The sequence below is a fragment of the Malaclemys terrapin genome, chromosome 4 (assembly GCF_027887155.1).
Source record: "Malaclemys terrapin pileata isolate rMalTer1 chromosome 4, rMalTer1.hap1, whole genome shotgun sequence".
Taxonomy (NCBI): Eukaryota; Metazoa; Chordata; order Testudines; family Emydidae; genus Malaclemys; species Malaclemys terrapin.
In genome coordinates, this window is record NC_071508.1 from 69,093,432 (window position 1) to 69,112,487 (window position 19,056).

The 19,056-nt window shown below is 39.8% G+C and overlaps 1 protein-coding gene across 7 annotated transcripts in view; it reads right to left on the minus strand.

Moving 5' to 3' along the window:
- The window catches only part of NAV2 (neuron navigator 2), a 340,973-nt gene that overhangs the window by 115,323 nt on the left and 206,594 nt on the right, over positions 1-19,056 (minus strand). For all 7 annotated transcript variants that reach the window (XM_054026540.1, XM_054026538.1, XM_054026539.1 and 4 more), the window contains 2 exons: positions 18,882-18,990; positions 16,502-16,891 (listed from right to left, as the gene is read on the minus strand). In XM_054026540.1, the coding sequence (XP_053882515.1) occupies positions 16,502-16,891; positions 18,882-18,990 (499 nt within the window). The remainder of the gene's footprint in view (positions 1-16,501; positions 16,892-18,881; positions 18,991-19,056) is intronic.

Below are 19,056 nucleotides of genomic sequence, written 5' to 3' on the forward strand. Positions count from 1 at the left end.
ACTGGAGGTTTATAGGAACAGTCTAGAGATTCCGTGCAGGCATGAAAATACCAGCCTGACTTGTGATTTCATCCTAAAATGACAATCTGCTGTGGAAATGATGGCAGGGTGAGGACGAATCTCACCACCTCTTCTTTCAATAATCCAGCTATGGTCTTAATGGGATATGAGTGTTCTCACTGGAGTCAGCCCAGGACAGTATGAAGTCGAAGTAGGAAAAGAATACCTTCTCTTTTGGAACTCCTGCCCCCTGGAACAGCACTGCTGTTGACAGAACCCCCTAACTAATATGCCTTGTGTAGGTGTATTTTGTACACATACACCCTATACAGTTGTATATATATGCTGGTAAAGGATATAATCATATAGCAGGACAAATGAACAAAAAAATCATATACTCTGTATTTGAATAGCATGAGAATATAAACCTTAAACATATTGACTGAGATTTTTATATACGTGATCTCATTACTTTAATTGTGTTTTTTAACATTCTCAGCTATGCTATAATTGGGCAAAAAATTCATTTGTAAGTTATTGATCTGCAAAGCTAGTTTCTAGATAAACAATTCAAAGTATCTATATAGTTCTGGGGTGTAAAAGAACAACAGGACTTAAAACCTCAGGACATAGATACTCTGAATGTTTATCTAGAAACCAGCTTTACAGATCAATAACTTACAGAACAAATTTATTACCTCATTGTAACATAGTTAAAAGACATTTTCTGCCTTAAAAAAGGAGCGCATTTCTTCTTAATAGCTTTAAAAAAGTGACTGAATGGAGTTGCTGACTGTAAGTGCAACACATCTTTATATAGGCAGTTTGAGAAATGAACAACTGAAACATCTCAGATGACACCTCATCCCAAATGTTCCAGTCTTTTAAAAAAATACACTCAATATATTTTTCATTATTGATATTATGAATCATGATCTGAAACTTTTTAAAATTTAAGTCAAATATTTTTTAAACTTCTTACTGAATTAAATGAGTGTAACATTCATGCTCTAAAGCAAGTAAAGTATATCCTCAACAGACACAAACTTTGTTAAAATATCTTGCATTTATTTAGTGCAAATAAATTGTAAATTGGTAAATTTAAAAAAATGCAATAATCTCATACCCAATCCTCTAAAAAAAATCCCCAACAATACCAAAACAACACTTTGCATGGCACATTACTACAAAGATTGAAGATAATACATAGATCAATTAATTTTCTTCTGGAATAACAACTAACTTATAAATAATGCATATACATTAAACATTCGAACTAGATTTTTAAAACCGTTTGGAAAATAACATGCAAAGAAGTTCATAAAGTCCAAAGAAAACAGGATATTTTTGTTCTTGCTTTATATCTGTACGTATTTGTACAACTATTTAACAATGCTATAATCAAATAAATATATGACAGCTACAGTGGTAGAGTTGATATCTTTGGCATGCAGTTCAACATACCTTAGTGACTCGTAAATTGAAATGCCTATATCCTCTCAATTCTTTTGTCACTCTTAAGGAAATAGTGGTACAACACCAAAATTATATCCAAACCCCTAGGATCTTTCCTCTGTTTTAAAAGGACCAAAGCCAATTACTGATTTTTCTTACTGGGGCCTATTTTTGCTCACAAGAAGAAAGAACAGCCAATCTAGTCTTAAACTCATAATATATCCATGGATTAGAGGGAAAAAATCATGATGCAGACAGCCCTGGCTCCATCTTTTCACTTTTGTATAATTTCTGTCACAATGTCTCTGGTAACAAACCTAGCTGACTGTGCAGCCAGACTCAATTATTACAATTACCTGAGACAGGAAGGTTAAAAAAAATTAAAAACCCTGCACTACCTGTGATTTAGCTATATAGGTCTGTACTGGGCCTTTTCAAGAACAACAGAAGAGTCCCTGTTGGGAGTTTTACAAAGAGGTTGCTAAGCTAGTAAATCTAGGGACAAGGCTATTCTCAGTTCTCCAGAGTCTACAGGGATAAGATACAATTCTTTTCTCCAAATTTAATAAACAAGGAGGCTTAAAAGAATTATAACTGTTCCTCCGGAACTGCTAGAGCATAGCTTACATCAGGTCTTCCATTCTGTTTGTCAGAAACTCATAAAATCCTTAAAATGGAAGAGCAAATTTTATTCATAGCCAATCACAGAAGAAGAAAAAAAGATAGAAAAAAGTATACCACTCTAATTATGTAAGACCATATCATTAAATGTTCATACTACAGGCATGTTGCAAAAACTCACATCTGCATATGCAAATCAGCTAATTGCACTACTTGTTTGCACATGCAATGACCAATTTGCATCTCAAATGCAGAAACATTATTGTGATTGTACCTGTTACACACTTCGAAAATGTAGCTTTTAGGTCTGCGTTTGTCATCATCATCTGGCATATAACTAATCCTTTTAAATAAAATAAACTAATTTCCAAGATTTTTTTAAGCTAAAATAGATGTGATACTAGTTGAAAATTATGATATTGTGCATACACACTACATACACTAACTAATCTTAATATGCAGACTCTGGGTGAAATCCCGGTCAATGGAAAAACTCCTGTTGATTTCAATGAGGCCAGAAGTTCACCCTCTATATATATGTGCAGCAATCAGATACAGTCAGATAATTCTGTACTTGTGCCATCTGGCACAAATAATAGCTTTTCATGGACAGACTTTCAGAAGCGCTGCGCATCCATAAACCCAATATAAGTCGATGGAGCTGCAGGTGCTCAACACCTTTGATAATGATGTGTGCAGGTTTTATTACTACTTTTTATTTTTTTTAAGGAAAACTAAAGTGTGGCGAAAAGAAAATATGTGAACTCAAATCTTATAACAGCTACAAATTATGTAGTCTCACCTCGCTCTATAAAAAAATGGCATAATGGGTTTGTTTTCTTAAATATTAGATAGACAGGAGTTTTATTTAACATTGTCAAATAAGTAGCACAGCTGGTAGAATTAAAAGTTTTACAGCTGGAATGCTATTATACATAAATTCTATCTAAGTATGTGGGTGCCCCTCCCCTAGTTAGGGAGAAATTTGGTTGGACTAAAAGAAGTGATGCCTTAACTCCAAACTGGGGCCAAATGGGGGAGCTGGAGAGGGCCCCATCTCCTATATTGTGCATGGAGGAATGGGGAAGTGGGTTTCTCTGTCTCCTATAGGTTGGCTGCGGGGGAGAGGAAACAGAGGAGCCAACTGGCTATAAGACCCCTTCCCCTCATATGTAAAGATATTAGGGAAATTAAGAAGAAAGGCAGGCCTACAGAAGTGTTCTTATGAAGCATAAATACCATTAAGAGCCTAACTCTGCAAACACTTACTATTGGCTGTAACTGCTTCCCATCATAATTTAGGGGCCAATCCTACACCTTATTATTAAGTACCTGTCTACCTCTGTTAAGCATTTGTCATGCCTTCATTGGTTACTTACAACAGGTTGGACTGCACGTTGGGCTGTACAGATGAAAGGCTCTGAAACAAATTCACAACACTCTGTCCAAGGGAGTGGAATGCAGGCTCTCTCATACTCTTGCCTCAGCTGGGCAAGAAGAAATTGAATGCCTATGCTACCACTGACATTGATCTAGTCTTGTCCTGATACATCACAATTCACTACTTTTAAGCACCTGGTAATAGCAGCTCGGATTTGTGTCAGCCAGTGTCAAGGGGTTGTATTTAATAACATTATAATATATTGTGAAATGCATATTTAGTGATGAGGAAGAGCATTAAGCCTCACCCACTCTGTTGACTAAGGGATCTAACAGATGTACCTCCAAAGCAGAAATGCAGGATGCTAGAATAGCCTAAGGAAGGATTTTCTCTCTCACATGTATTTTGGTCTTCATGTTCCCCGTACTCCTGATAAGCAACTACATAAATATGTTTCTCTTCGATGCTGTGAAGGTTAACCTACCCTTTAGTTCAGTGCCATGGCTGCTGTTAGCGTGTCCCCAGTCATCACCTATTGGTGGGTGGCAATGGGTTCTTACACCTAAGATGATGTTTTTTCATCTTCAGCCAACCTCAGACTAACCACAACTCATCCACAATACTCGCTGTGTCCATCAGCCCAGGGAAAGTTTCCTTATTCCGTTGTGATAGAGTGTCTCCAGTATGCTTGCACATAGTGCTTCTAATATTGTTTAATTTTTTTACTTGTCTTTACAAGACAATATATTAAATTGCCTTATTAGACTACTGCATCAGAAGTACCGTGCTAACACATTCAATGTCAAACGCTCTTTAAATATCTAAATGAACAAAAGTTTAAATGACATAAGTTCAGGAACTTTTCTGGCATTTCAGTAACAACAACCAGAGGCCCCCAAACACTGACTTTTTATGAAGATGTGTAAATTTTAGTTCCTCAGGAGAATTTAACAGCCAAGCTTTAACAAGGTTAACAACTACACTGGACAATGAAGCACTGATAATAAGGAGCTTATCTGCCTTCTGTGGATTATCCCTCAGGACTCATCTCAGTAATTTTACTTTTTAACAACAAGGAAATACAATTAATTTTCCACACTTGTGCCTCTCGACTACACAGGTGTTGTTTACACAGGCATCCTTAATAGTGTATTAAAAGTACATGGCACAAATGGAAACAAAACAATACATGATACTTTCTAGGCAAAAGAAAAAAAGTGCCCTGCTCTCTTCTGTTTCAACTGTTTTTGAGTTCCCTTGGCAATTTAGATCTTTGAATTGCTCTCTTGTTTTGCCAACTATACCCCTGTAAGTGCCCCTGAAACTTTGTATGGTGTAGCGTATCCTTCCAAGTTCAGTATTTTTAAGATGTTTCTGATGCCTAAGTGATTTTTCCCCCTTCCCTAAGTGCACATACAGAAAACAGGATCAAGTTATACCACAGATCAACCAAAGTCTTACTTAGCAGGCCAAGTCACTTGACTTTTGTATGCACTCTGTACTTGCCCATGTATACAGAGCACCAACAGCATGCTTATGGCTACACATCTGACAACTCTCATACTTCTTCAACTTTGCTGCTAAATTTCAAAACAGATAGCCAGGAGAGCAGAATTCTCCAATTGTGAGTACAGTATATACAGCCTAAGGGATATTCTAGGCTTCAACATACAATCTGACATTCCAAGGACTTTTTTGCCTCAGTAATAAAATTAAATTCATCATCTCAAGTAAATCAAAGTCCAGACAGGATAGTGAATCCAAAAGATTGGTCATCTCAAGGTTTCCAATCAGGCAATACAAACATTTACTCTTCTAGGCTTCAGTTACAGTGTCATGGGTATTACTAATTGCTAAGTGTCAGTGCTGCAACAACCAGTCAATGTGGTTAGTTAGACAAGAACAAAGTACATTAAAGCTTTGATGTGTGTAAACAGCACATCTCTACTACTGCTCACAAAGTATGATAAATGTGATCAAAATATGCCTGTTGATAAAACCAGGAAATCGTCTTAAAATATGACTAAACTAAATATCATTATTGCTGCTCGACTGACTGAAGGACCACTGCTAACCAGAAACTTCTCAGTTTAGTATAATTTGGGTTTGCCTTTTTTGTTCTGACAATATTCTGGACCATAAGCTTGTCTCTCACTTTTTGCCAAATTCTTGTCACCCATCAATCTTGCCTGACCACCCATCATCCTGCCACTGCCAACCATCAGCTCAGCATTTTATCTTTCTAGCCGAAGGGTGGAACATGCACCCTGCCCACAAAGCCTGCCTTTAAATTAAATAAAATAAATAAATAAATAAATAAATAAATAACCAGCCAAGCAAGGTCAGCTTGGGTTTTGTCTCTGGTTTAAATTCCAAGTTTTGATTCACATACATTTCAACAATTCAGCAAAGGCATTCAGGAATGTGCTCAGGTCCTGAGCTTTTTCAGTATGGTTCTGTTGTCACAAGGCCAAAATACTCAACATGCAATCCAAATATTTCCTTTCAGGTTCACATCAACTTATACCCAGTGTGCACTTCACTTTACATCTAATTAGATTGCGCAAAACAGATGGACTTTGGGTGTGGGGGAGGGGGGAGGAGGGAGACAAGCCCTAGTATAGAATAACCCCTCTGCCCCCAGCCATGCCTTGCATTCTCTGGAATAGCAATCATTGTTTGGGGTTGCAAAGAAGAAGATAGCCATCTAAGAGATAGGTGAGAAAGGCAATTTCTTTTAATAAAATCTCATGAGTGAATTTCACAGCTTAGTTTGAGAAACCAGGTAAATGCAATATACTTATATCAGTAGCAGTGGAAGCAGCAGCTCCCCCTGGAGGGCTCATTCTCCATGCCAATTTAATCTTGACCCTTTCCGCTGGGAAAGCCACTAACATGGGGAGGTGGTTTCTGTGAAATGCATACTTCTCCAGGATACTTCTCCACTGGGACTAGAACTGGGACACATTTCTCATACGCCATGGAACAGCCGTCACATGGTAACAATTTTTGGTCACTTCAGCTGAGGCCTAAGAATATTTCTGCTTGCCTGGTCTCCTGGGTCCACACTTTATTATAAAGTCCACAGCCGTGCTGGTGATATTCTACAGTAAAGAGATCTTTCCTTTGCTAGAAGAATGGGTATCAAGCACATCATCTCCTGTAAGAGATATGGTGCTTACTGTTGTATTAGATTAGATCTCAGATATGAGTGGTATGTTCTATATGCTTTATAGCCACAGTTGCTTATTTAAGGTCCAATCCTGCACAGCCAAAGTTAGTGGGAGTTTTGATAATTCTCACACTAACAGTAGCACTAGGCCTTTACTAAAATGAGTCCATTTGTCACTCTTTCTGCAGGGCTCTCTTGGGGTCAGAGAATCTTAAAAAAATTTTTTTAAAATGCACATGCTTGTCCTGGTTCAAAATCCTGGTTCCCATACTGGACATTAGGCAAACATTTCAGACACTGATACAGCCTCCTGTTGCCAATTCTGCTTTAGATTGTAAGCTGCGCAGGGAAGGAGTTTGCCCAGAATTCATCTTTGAAGCTAATTCATCTATTCAAACCTAAGCCACTAAAATATAAATGACAAGATTAAATACATTGACCCACTATCCAGCTCTCCCTTTTAATGGTATCAGGAAAAGCAGCTACTTTTGAAGAAAAATATATACAAAAAAAAAAAATCACAGCAGTGCTGTTTCTTCAAAAACAGGGAAAAGACAATTAGAAAGAAACAAGTAGTTGCATTTCAAATTGCGTTAGTATCCAATCCTTCAATGCAAACAATCTAAACTGTAAATTATGGGGAGTTGTAATCCTCTGGTTTAGTGTATGTGATTGTATTGCCCTCTAGTGGCTGGTCCTACAGTTTACTCCTTTCTTATGGCTAAATGAGGTGTCCTTTAGCTCAAATGGTAAACCTATATTTTTGGTGCAGAAGGTCCTCAGTTCAATCCCTGCTCTGGTGTCTACATGTGTATGCAGACAGGGTTTTTTTACAGATAAAAAATAAAGGGTAGGAAGGTAATTGCCTTTCATTTTCTTCTTGTACCAAGGAGCAGCCCACAATAGCAAATGTCATTTGATGTTATAGGTCTCAGTTGATGCAAGTGACCCAGAGGGCTGCCCCACCATGAATCACAATGGATCTCTTTTCTGTTCTTTTTGCCCATTCTGTTTTTCCATTCTGGTGTTGCTTCATTCACATTTGCAGCTGATTATCACTTTCCACTTCCCTGCACCTTTTCAAAGCCTAAATACTACAGCGGATAGCCCTCTCAGTCCTTATAGGGTGGTGGGGAAGAAGCCCAGCTGTGGGGGAGCTGCAAGGGTGGGGTGAGCTGGATTTGGGAAGGTGATACAGGACACAGAAGTGTGAGAAGAAGGATTCCCCACTATTTACAATAGAGTGGATGATCTAAAAATCTAAGAATCAGGGCTGTTATACACAGTCTAGACAAAATATCACAACGAGATCCCAGCAGCATCACCTCTTCCCTTCATTCTTCCACAACAGTGATGCGCCACCAAAATCCATACACAAAAATTCCACCTCAGTTGGTGATAAATGTGACACACCCTGGGTAAAATACTGTTCCTTATACATTCCACCCTGACCCTGGGAACAAAACAAACAACTATTCCATTCTCTCTCTCCTCCTTATATAAATCCATCAATACAATTCCTTCATTGACTGGTGAGAGTAATCATGGCATTTGTTGGAGTAGGGGGACTCCAGACTCTTCAACTCCCAACTGTGGCTAAGTAAGCAGGCATTGGCATGGAGAGCAGCTGTTCAGGGCTCCCATTCAGCACAGCAACACATTGGCTCTCTGTCTCTTATGGGCGCTGCTGGAGTAGCCTTCTGAGAATAGGAGCCTGGACATTAGATGATGTGCTCCCAGAAGTGCTGGTAGGAGAGGAGTTCCCCTGGCAGCCTCATTCAGGCAGCTGCCATGTCATAGCCACCTATGGCATGACGGGTGCCTGAGGCCTGGACTTCACTATAATTCTTCTGTCGACCTAGCTACTGCCTCTTGGGGAGGTGAATTACCTAAACAGATGGGAGAAACCCTCCCGTTGGCATAGATAGTGTCCACAGTGAAGCAGTACAGCTGCACTGCTGTAGCGTTTAAAGTGTAGAAATATCCTGCGTAAGTAGCAACCTGCTCAGTCCTAGCTGTAAAGAAGGCAAAGCAACCTTGTGGCATTCTTGGATAGGACTATGAACCCCCTCTCCGCTCCCCCCCATGCCCTTCCAGAAGAGTAACTCATTCCCACCTGACAAATTTTGTGCAGCTCCATATGTGACTTTTCTTAATGCCGAGAACAAAGTAATTGATTTCCCCCTGCCCCCAGGAACCTGCTGGGCAGGTAGGAAACTATTTCCCAAACAGGTCAGAATCAAATGAGGCTTGGGGAAGGGAGTTGAAGGCCGTGGCTTATGGGCTTGCTAGCACAGCCAAAGGTCCTGGCAAAGCCACTGGGTATGGGCGAGTCTGAAAGAGGAATTGCTGAGGGGCTGGGGGTCCCTGGGAACGTTGGTGTGGGTGAGTGTTGGAGAAACCCGGAGACTCGGTTTTTATGGCATAGTGCCAATCTGAGGGTAACTGGGAAAGATCTGAGATATCCTCCCTCTTGCTCTCCCCACTCCTTCACTCTGACCAGGGACCAGAGAGAGAAGAAGCAGAAAGCCCACGTGGGCGTTGGAAGCCAGGTGCCACAGTGTTACCCAGTGGGCTTCTTCCCCCTCTCCCATAATAAGGGATTTTCTGGCTGTCACTGGCTAAGACATTCCTATTCCTGACTGTTGTGCAGTCGTGTAACTCCAACTAAGTTATTTAAGGGTCTGGATCCTGCAAACATTTATGACTTGGTATAGTACTTCCTAAAATGTACTAAAATGTGTAGTCCCATTATTTTCTAAGGGTACGTCTACACTACGAAAAAAAACACCCAACACATCCCCACACTGAACCTCAGAGCCCAGGTCAATTGACTTGGGTCATGGGACTTGAGCTGCGGGGCTAATAATGGCAGTGCAGATATTTGGGCTTGGGCTGGAGCCTAGATTCTGAAACCCAGAAAGGAGGTCTCAGACCCCAGTCTGCAGCCCTAGCAGGAATATTTACACTGTCATTGTTATCCCCACAGCTCAAGTCCCATGAGACCAAGTCAAGCCTGTTTACACGCCGCAAGCCCAAGTCAATTGACCCAGGTTCTGAAACTCAGTGATGCAGGTTTTTCTTTGCAGTGTAGTCATATCTTAAAGATCTATTGTTGGTAAGCACTATGCCTTCAGGCCTCTGGGATGGAGCTCTAGAGTTGTAGAAAAAGCTCTATGATATCCAATTGTATTACATGTGAAGTAGTTAGTCATAACTTATTAAAAACTGTGTTGTTATTCACAAGAGACACAGTTAATGTTGAGTGTGAAACATTAACTTTGACATTTGCTGACTTGCATGCTTAAATGGGTAATATTAACACTCAGAATAGCTTTTTTAATGTAATATTTTATTTTTCTTTTTAGGCATGGCTCTCAGGGCATGATTTACTTTATATTTGAATATTACCTTATTTTTGGTCTTTTCATTTTTACAACACAGGGATAGCCACATTTTTACAACACAGGGATAGCCACAATTCCCTACATCCAAAGCTGGATATCACAACAGTTCTCTGAGGAGTCAGAAGTCAGAATTTCCTCATGCCATTTCATAAAGGTCACTGATAGCAGACTGAGTTGTTCTGAGTCTACTTAGAACTCCTTGGGCTAGCATAGGTAAAAATAAAGAAATCAAACAACTACCTACCCTCACAGTATTTACTGTGCTACAGTATTAAAAGGATCAAAATGTAAGAAGCCTGTTCCTACAAGACAGAAGAAAGTTCAAACAAATAGCACATTCAGAGAAAGAGAAAATATAACAAATTACATTCTAATGATTATTCATCATGGAGTATTGCAGCCATATATGGTATCTGTAGTTTTCAACTTCATTCATTATTCATACTTAGATCAAGTCCTATCATGCATGCTAAACCATTTAATCTGCAGTGCCTAATGAAATGACCAAACCACTGAAATTAATTTGAATCAATCAAGGTACAAAGCATGGATATGAGAAAGGTTACAAAGTTTATCTTGTACTGAATGGGCCATAACATTGCAATTTGGCCCAGGCTTCAAAATTTGGGCCTTGATCCATATTTGTATTTTAAACACCCCAAAGATGAGGCGTGTTTGGATGCAGGATTTTGATGGCTAATACTCCATCTTCTTATCATCATTATTTATTAGTTGTTGAGTGGCAGCAGTGGGCTCAGCTCTGTAAAAGATACAAAGAAAGACATGGTCCCATCCTTGAGTGCTTTCATAGTTTGCATAGATATGGCACAAACCAGAACCAAAATGTGTGGTGTGACCCAGAGGACAATTCCACCTTAGGGCCCCTGAAGTCAAAGGAAAGACTAATATTGATTTCAGGGGCATTTGGATTGGGCCTTTAGAGCACAGGCTTTTGGTTATTAAATTTACTGGAAGAGTGACGGCATTTTTGCTGCTGCCAATTCAACACTGATGTTTTTTTTCAGAAGAAGTGAATTTTAAGGCTTAGTGCAAATGGAACTTCAGAATCTAAGATGCCTTCCAGACAATAACTAGATAGGCAATGAGAGCATATTGCAATATCAATCAATAGAGGCGTCAGAGTCACATAAAAATCTTGTTCACGTTACTCAACACCTAAGCAAATCCATCCTCTCACTTCTCTAGTAAGGCACTCTTATCTGCTGTACTATAGCCACAGAGTATTAAAATTCAGCTTGTGATAAAATTCAGCTTCAGTGATTGCTTTGGTCTATGTAGTTTATGTGGGTACATCTCTTCCAAGGATCCTGCACCAGATAGACAATCTGCCAGCTAAAATGCCATTCCCAATTCCCCATCTGTGGCCCTGTTTAATTCTGGTGACAGTAGGCCATGAGAAAGCCTGAATTCCCAAACTGCCCCAACCTGCTCTCCCTTTGAATCTCTCTCCACTTCAGCTCTACATCCTCACTTCACAATCCTTGTAGGAAGATCATTAGAAACCACAAAGCCTCAAATAAGCAAAGAGGGATCACCTCCCAATATGTGTGTGCATGTGTACAACCACATAAATAAATTCATACATAAATATACGGAAGGAAAATGAGCATCCTAGCAAAAGGGAGATTAGAGTAAATTGCCCTTTTTTGACAAGTAAACTAAAATCAAGGGGAGGCTGGGGGTATCACAACCAGGACTTGGGTGGTTAGAGTAGGAGTCAGAGTTAGGCCAAAGCTCAGAGCCAGAAGTTAAGTCAAGGATCAGGGCCAGAGTGAGAATCGGGAGTCAAGCCAAGGGTCAGAGCTGGAATTGGAGTCAGGAGTCAAGCCAAGGGTCAGAGATCAGGAACAAGACAGGAAGGCAAGAAATGGCAACAGGTAGGGAATCAGGGACAAGTCAGGAAAGCAGAGCTCAGGAGTCAAGCAAGAAGGCAGGGTCCTATGTAGCAGCCAGACAGGAATTCACTCAGATGCACAGACAACTTCCTGTGTCGCCTTCTGGCTTAAATAGCGCAGCTGGACCAATTGGTAGGACCGGGCGCTTGTACAATCAGGATTCCCCTGGGCAGTGCCACATCGCTCACCAGTCACTAGCAAACTGCCAGATGGTGGTTGGGATGCCAAGACTGCTCGCAGACCTGGGTTCAAGACTTGTGGATCCTCACATCAGGTCACAAGCCCTTTTCAGTTAGCAGCACTCTTCAGATCTGGGGGAGGTTAAAAGTCTCCCTAAAACTACTGCTTTGGTTTTGAAGTAGATAGGTTACATGATTCCAAGCCCACCTAGGGGGAATGAATTATTTCACATCAAGGCCTGTAAAAGCCTGGAGCTATACAGCCAATAGGAGTTAATAAACCAGGGAGTGTGATACAGGATCTTGTTTGCTTGCTGCTCCAGGAAAATTCAAGTTATCCGCTGCTGCTTTGTTTGGTCAACTTTTTGGTTTCCAGAAGAAGTCAATTTCTCACCTGGATGGGTCAGCCTGCTGCAGATCCAGCACCTGTGGTCTTCCTAGGTTAGCAAAGGTTTGGGAGACCACAGATGTTTTTCTGTTGGATCAGGCCATAAGGAATGGCACTCTTTCTAACCTTATGAAATCAATACTAATTTCTGCCAGAACCCTTCTTGAACAGAACTGGAAGGCAGGAAAAATGGAACTTCCCATGACCTGGTGCATTTAAAAGAAAACCTCAGGAACCAAGGGCTAAAATGATTTATTTTGGCTGTAACAAATATTTTGGCTTCCTTTCCTATCAGTTTGCCAATAAAAACACGGATCCAAGGTTTTTCAAACTACAGCATTGCAGCAATTTTGAAAATGACAAAGTGAAATGTATACCAACTAATAAAGGGCTATTCATGCTATAAATGCCTTTTTGTGCTGTTTTCTACATTCTGTAGCATAACTTAGGAAAATATTGAGCTCATTTGTCCTCCAGTTTATCTTAAAGCGCCATTGTGCAGCAAACCACATCAATGCTGGCTTTACAAGCAAGTTCTCTCACTTCTAGATCCTATATTACCCTTGTCACACTGAGATACACTGCTATCCCATTTTTTGTTGTTGTGAATAACTCACATCAGGGAAGATGACTCATAACACTGAGGTTACAAAACAATCTTTTCTTACCAAAAGCAATCCAGCATTATTAGGTGTCAGTAGGGTTCACTGAAGGTAACACCCTCACCTCCAAGACAGAAGTTCAAGTCCCCCAGTTTGTACCGGGATAATATCCGGGGCTGTCATTTCAATGCAGTATTGGAGGATTGCCTCCCTTCTGATGAAACCTTCCCATGTGATTATATTCTGAAGAATGTCTCCAAAGTCAGCATTGTGTGGTACTGAATTTTCTCTGTGACTGCTCAAACTTCAAACGTGCATGCATTTATAAGTAAATATGGTAGGTTTTTGTCCCCCAACTGCTCAAACCTCAAACTTGATAAATTATCTCAAAGTGAACCTGGTCTTTCTGGCTCTGACATCACCAGTAATAAAGATTCTGTCATTGGAACTTAGTTCACCATTAAAATAATGCTACGTGGGCCAGAAAAGAGTCCAGCTCACTTTCCCATACCTATATTGGTTCTGCAGTGCTCACATAAATAAAAACATTTTAGTCAGCGACAGCAGCAGACATGAGTCACTACATTAAGGACACATATACGTTAGAAAGAAAAATGCCATTTATATACAGCCATGCTTCTGATCCTATGCTTGAAACTGAGGTCCTTTCTATCAGTCTTTGGTTGGCTGTCCAAGTAAAAGGCAATGATCCCAGAGTACTTTTGAAAAATTGTAGCAGATAAGAGTCCTGTCTCATATTCTGTCTCCCTCAATTAAATAGGCTCTAATATACAATACTACAGGTAAGCTCTTGCTGAGTACATAATGGTTGCTCTACTGGCCTATGCAGTTATGCTACCACTGGTACTTACTATGTTGAGATACCTGAAATGAGAGAAATGCTTGGTAAAACCAAATTTTAATCTATTTTATTATTTCATGTGTATTGCATTGTGAGCTCCATTCTAGATTGTTATTCAATATTTTAAAGGCTAGTGTTATATTTTTGAACTTCAGCAGGTTCACTGCTATATAGTGCCGGGTGACCAATTAGTACAAAGTAAAAAATGAAATGTGGAGATCTATACAGTCACTAGTGTCTCTGGAAATGTACATCCGGGACCTTAAACTCTTTTTTCTGTGCCTTTCATAATTACATCCTTGTTTGTAAGATGAACTTCTAGAATGTGAGGTACTGAAGCTGGAAATATCATCTTATGATTCTGCTGAGGACAATTTTCAGTTCAGATAAAGAAATGAACTTCCTGAGCAAAACATTAGATGGAGCCACACACAGTAGCCTTATACGCATGGTTCAGAACATACGACAGATCTCTGCAGACAGGCTTATTAATATTGTGAAAAAAGGTGGTAAAGATAGAGAAAACTATAGTTCTACCAAGGTCATTCTTTTTCACTGGACAGGCCTACCCTCCTTTTCAGCAGGCATAATCTGAGAGAATAAATGTTTTTGCCTTAAACTTGTTACTGTCCACTCCTATCATAATCCATGACTGCTACAGATGAGATATTCAGATGGCCAGTACTAGACCCATACACCAATTAAATTCTCAAAATAGGGCCCAAGTGGGACTAAGGTGGTGAGTTGGTCTTCCCTCTATACGGGGGTATTTTACCATATGAGAACAAACTTCTCTCAGTTATATAGCTAAAACCAGCCCTTCCCTTCAAATTACATTCACTATCTAGAACCCACACAGATCTTGCACTACGTCTTTTATAATGAGCACAGCAATAGTCAAAATCGTTTTCTTTCTCTTCCCGTCAATTTTACAAATCTGGTTTTGGGTGAAGGTCGTTTGTCTTGAAGAAAGAGTGATAACTTTTAGCACAATAAACACTGCAAAACAAAGGCATAAGCTGCTTTATTTTGTGTAAACATGGATGATTTTAGGAATGTGTGTCTTTGTACACTAGCAACTAGTAGTTCCTTATATAAAATAGAGAATTTACTACATCTCCTCCAAACAGCTTTCCCATTGGATTCTTTAGTATATGATCCCTAAAGGAAAAAAGAAAATGTAAGCAAAACTTCCGAACTCTCTGGTAGAACAGAGTCAATTGGAGGTTTCCAGGGTCCTCTGTGGTTAAATTTGCTGAACCTTGTTTCATAATAATGGTTGCATATTGGCAAACAGCTGGATTCTAGCTTTCTGTTTCAGTAAGAGGCTCTAAATCTTCTGACAAAGTCATTGCTACTATAAACAATACTAAAATGTTAAAGATTAAAAAAAGGATGTAATGTTGCCAAAAAAAGAAAAAGACTAGTTATAAAAAAATTATCATTTTCAGATCAATGATTTTGAGTTTTGTAACATAAATCAAGTGCTGATGAATTTACATAAAAATGAGTTTCCCAGCCAAAGAAATGCTAAAATATTGACTTTGGATGCATCCGAAGAAGTGGGTATTCACCCACGAAAGCTCATGCTCCTATACATCTGTTAGTCTATAAGGTGCCACAGGACTCTTTGCTGCTGAAAACACACAGACTTTCTACTGCAAGTTCAAAGAAATCACTGGGACACGCAGCAAATACTTTCAGTTGCAATGTAAAAAATGCAACATTTTCACCATCTTGTGGGGACAACGAACATTGCAGCAAACATCTGACAACCACTGACCCTAATTCAGGAAAGCATTTAAGCATGTCCATGAGTATGTTCTTTTTCAGGAATACACTAAAACATGCCTTACTTTAATCATGTGATAAAATCCCACTGACTTCAAGAAAAATTAAGCATATGATTAAGTGATTTGCTGTATACGGATGCTTTCCTGAAAATGGCGCCAGAGAGAAGAACCTATGTTACATACATACTTTTCAACATTTACTAGAAATATGTCTAATTCACTTAAAATACAAATCCTTTCTTTTTCTTCACCTGAAATTTTGATTACAACTCAACTATATAAAGATTAGACTAATTTTATATGTTTTTCCAAACTAAAATTTTTGAAAAAAGTTGGGATTTTACCCCCCACCATTTTCAAACACGTCTAAGAATTTGAGGTTTCGTTTCTGTCTAGACCTTAGGTGCCAAAATTCCATGGAAAAGGCTCTTCCTATAAGAGTTCTAGGTCAGGCTGGTAGATTCAAGAGATTCAGCTATTCAGAACTAATCACAGAAACTTCTGATTTAAGTGTGAAAGGAAGAAAGAGACAACATGAGTAAGACTCTAGCCATCACTCATTCAAGTGTGGCTGGGAGCTTGTGCTCCAAATTCTCATTAACAATGGGCACAATCTCTTTGCTACCTTTAAGTAGCCATTTAAATTGACCCATTTAAAGCAACAGTATAAGACTGAAAAATGCACAGTTCCATTGTGCATGAAGATCCAAATGACTTTTACTTACCCACTCGTAATGTCATCAGTCCTTATATTCTTGCCCAGAACATCGCCATCGCTCATATAGCCAGTGGCATCCATGCTGATGGTTTCAAGATCTATCTCATCACCACCCTTCTCTGAGATGTCCATGTGACAAACGTTACTACCGCGGGATGCTAGCTGTCTCCTCAAAGGTGCTGAATACATATAACGCCCAGACTCAGCGTTGATGAAACGGCTGGCATTGGCTCTTGGGGGATACCCATTTCCCATTGATGGAGCATCACCTGCCTGAAGGCGGGGGCTGGACTGCCCAAGTCTCCACGATAAAGGCGTTGGTCTTCCAGTCAAGCTGAGAATACTGCGACCACTTATTTCAGTAGTGACATTGGTGTCAAACGTGGTCTCCAATGTGCTTAAAAAAAAACAATTGATTTAGTCTTCACTGACATGGTATAGAACCATTAGAGTTCAGGTGATGCCACTGCATACATCATAAAAGAATGTAACTTCCAAATAGTGGCAAAGGTATCAACTGCAGGTGACACACTTAACAGCATTTGCCTAAAACAAATCTCTTCATGTATTTTACACACCTTAACAACACTACTTTAAAAATAAAGGGTCTCCCTAGCCAGGCCATCAGTGTTGTGTTGGGGAAGGGAGTAGAAAGAGAGGGGGTTATTTATTTATTTGTTTATTCATTTTTGGCATGGATTCTTCCCAGTATCCAAGCACAACTTTTCCTCTTTCAGTCAAACCTAACCCATAATTGATGCTGTCACCATTCCATGCAGGAGGCTTAAGCTGATAAAAAGACCACTTTACTTCCTAGCTGCATTCACAAAATACCCTATCAGTTTGGAGATGCTCAAGATAGCTAACAATCCTTCTGCCTCTCTCAATGAAGACTTAAAGGAAAAAATAGTTATATAAAAATTAGACTAATTTCATATGTTTTTCCAAACTTAAGAATTTTGTATCTATTTACACCAGGGGTCAGCAACCTCTGGCATGCGGCTCACCAGGGTAAGCACCTTGGCGCAGGCCGAGGGACGTGCTGGCCGTGGCTTCCTGAGGCTTCCCGCCGCCCCCATTGGCCTGGAGCGGCATACCGCGGCCAGTGGGAGCCGCGATCGGCCTAACCTGGCCCTCCAGAGTGCTTACCCTAGTGAGCCGCATGCCAGAGGTTGCCGACCCCTGATTTACACAGTACTTTGATTTTCAATTTCACCTCATGACCACTAAATACATTTTCTAAGGCTCAAATATACACTATATTCTTCATGCCTGTATAGACGAGTATATTGCTTCCCTTCAGTGACAAATGCTAGTATAGGCTATTTTCTCCTCTTCAAGAGCTGCAGCTTCCCTCTCCCAAACCAAACCAACCAACCCTGATTTCCTTTCTGGCTGAATATACATACTGTTACTGGACTCTGGCTAAAATGGACTAAATGGGCTCAGGCTACTCGCAGCATGATAATTCCTGTGGAACCATGAGCAGGCTTAAGTATCCTGTGGCTACAGTAATTAAATCATAATGAGCTGTCACTTTAATCGAGACTTTAAAAGGAAAACAGATGCACTGGGAGTTCATCTGTGGAAGCACTGGCACAGGTTTAGCCAAAATACAAACCTTCATCTGCTGAGCTCATTTAGGGCTTCATCGTATGAAGGGTTCAGCATCATTAGTCAACTGAAATTGAGGGAGCTGAGCACCTCACAGGATCAGGCCCTTCATGCAGCCAAACATCATATTCTCCTAAGCCTCTTGTTGAGCACTTAAAACAACAGCTCATAGAATGTTCAAATGTAATCACAGCTTTTGCTTATCTTGAGCATATTTTAAATATTACTGGAGATTTCTAAATACTGCTTTACTAAAAAAATTGTACATTCACATCACTAATAATATTATAAAGCTTTGTTTGTTCAAAGACCAGTTAGGAATTCAAGTTATGCACTTTATCAAATAGGTCAAACACAGTTCACCTGCTTGTTTAAACAGCATATTATAGATCTGGGGAGGGAAATGCATTAAAGTCACTCATAAGTAAACCAAAGTAACATTTTAAATGGTAACCTTTGCACAATTCTATTCAACCACCACCTAATGCACTTAACAAGCATTGCTCTTTCTATGACTGTGTTTCTATATCCAACCGTCCTGTTCCCTGAACCACCACCGCTTACTCTTCATAAATCTTTATAAATACTAAACAAGGATCAGAATCTGTGCTTTCAATAAAAGAAAAAAGCACAGTAAATGCTTAGCCAACTTAATTTCCTCCATTGTCAGTGTTAATAATTTTTGCAAGGGCACAACCCAGCCAGAGTCGGGACAGGTACTATAAGAACACAGTTATTTCACTGTTCAATAAAGAAGCAATTCATGCCACTACCTGTGAGAGACCTGGGTTCCCCGTAAGCTGGACATGGTCTCCTCTAAGTTCTGTCGAAGATCAGCAATGTTTTTGACAGTTCGCAATCGTCGAGTTTCTGGATCCTCCCCTATGAAATAACAGACCTTTAGAAGGAAAGAACTAGCCCACATTAATTAGCAAGAGCCAAGACATG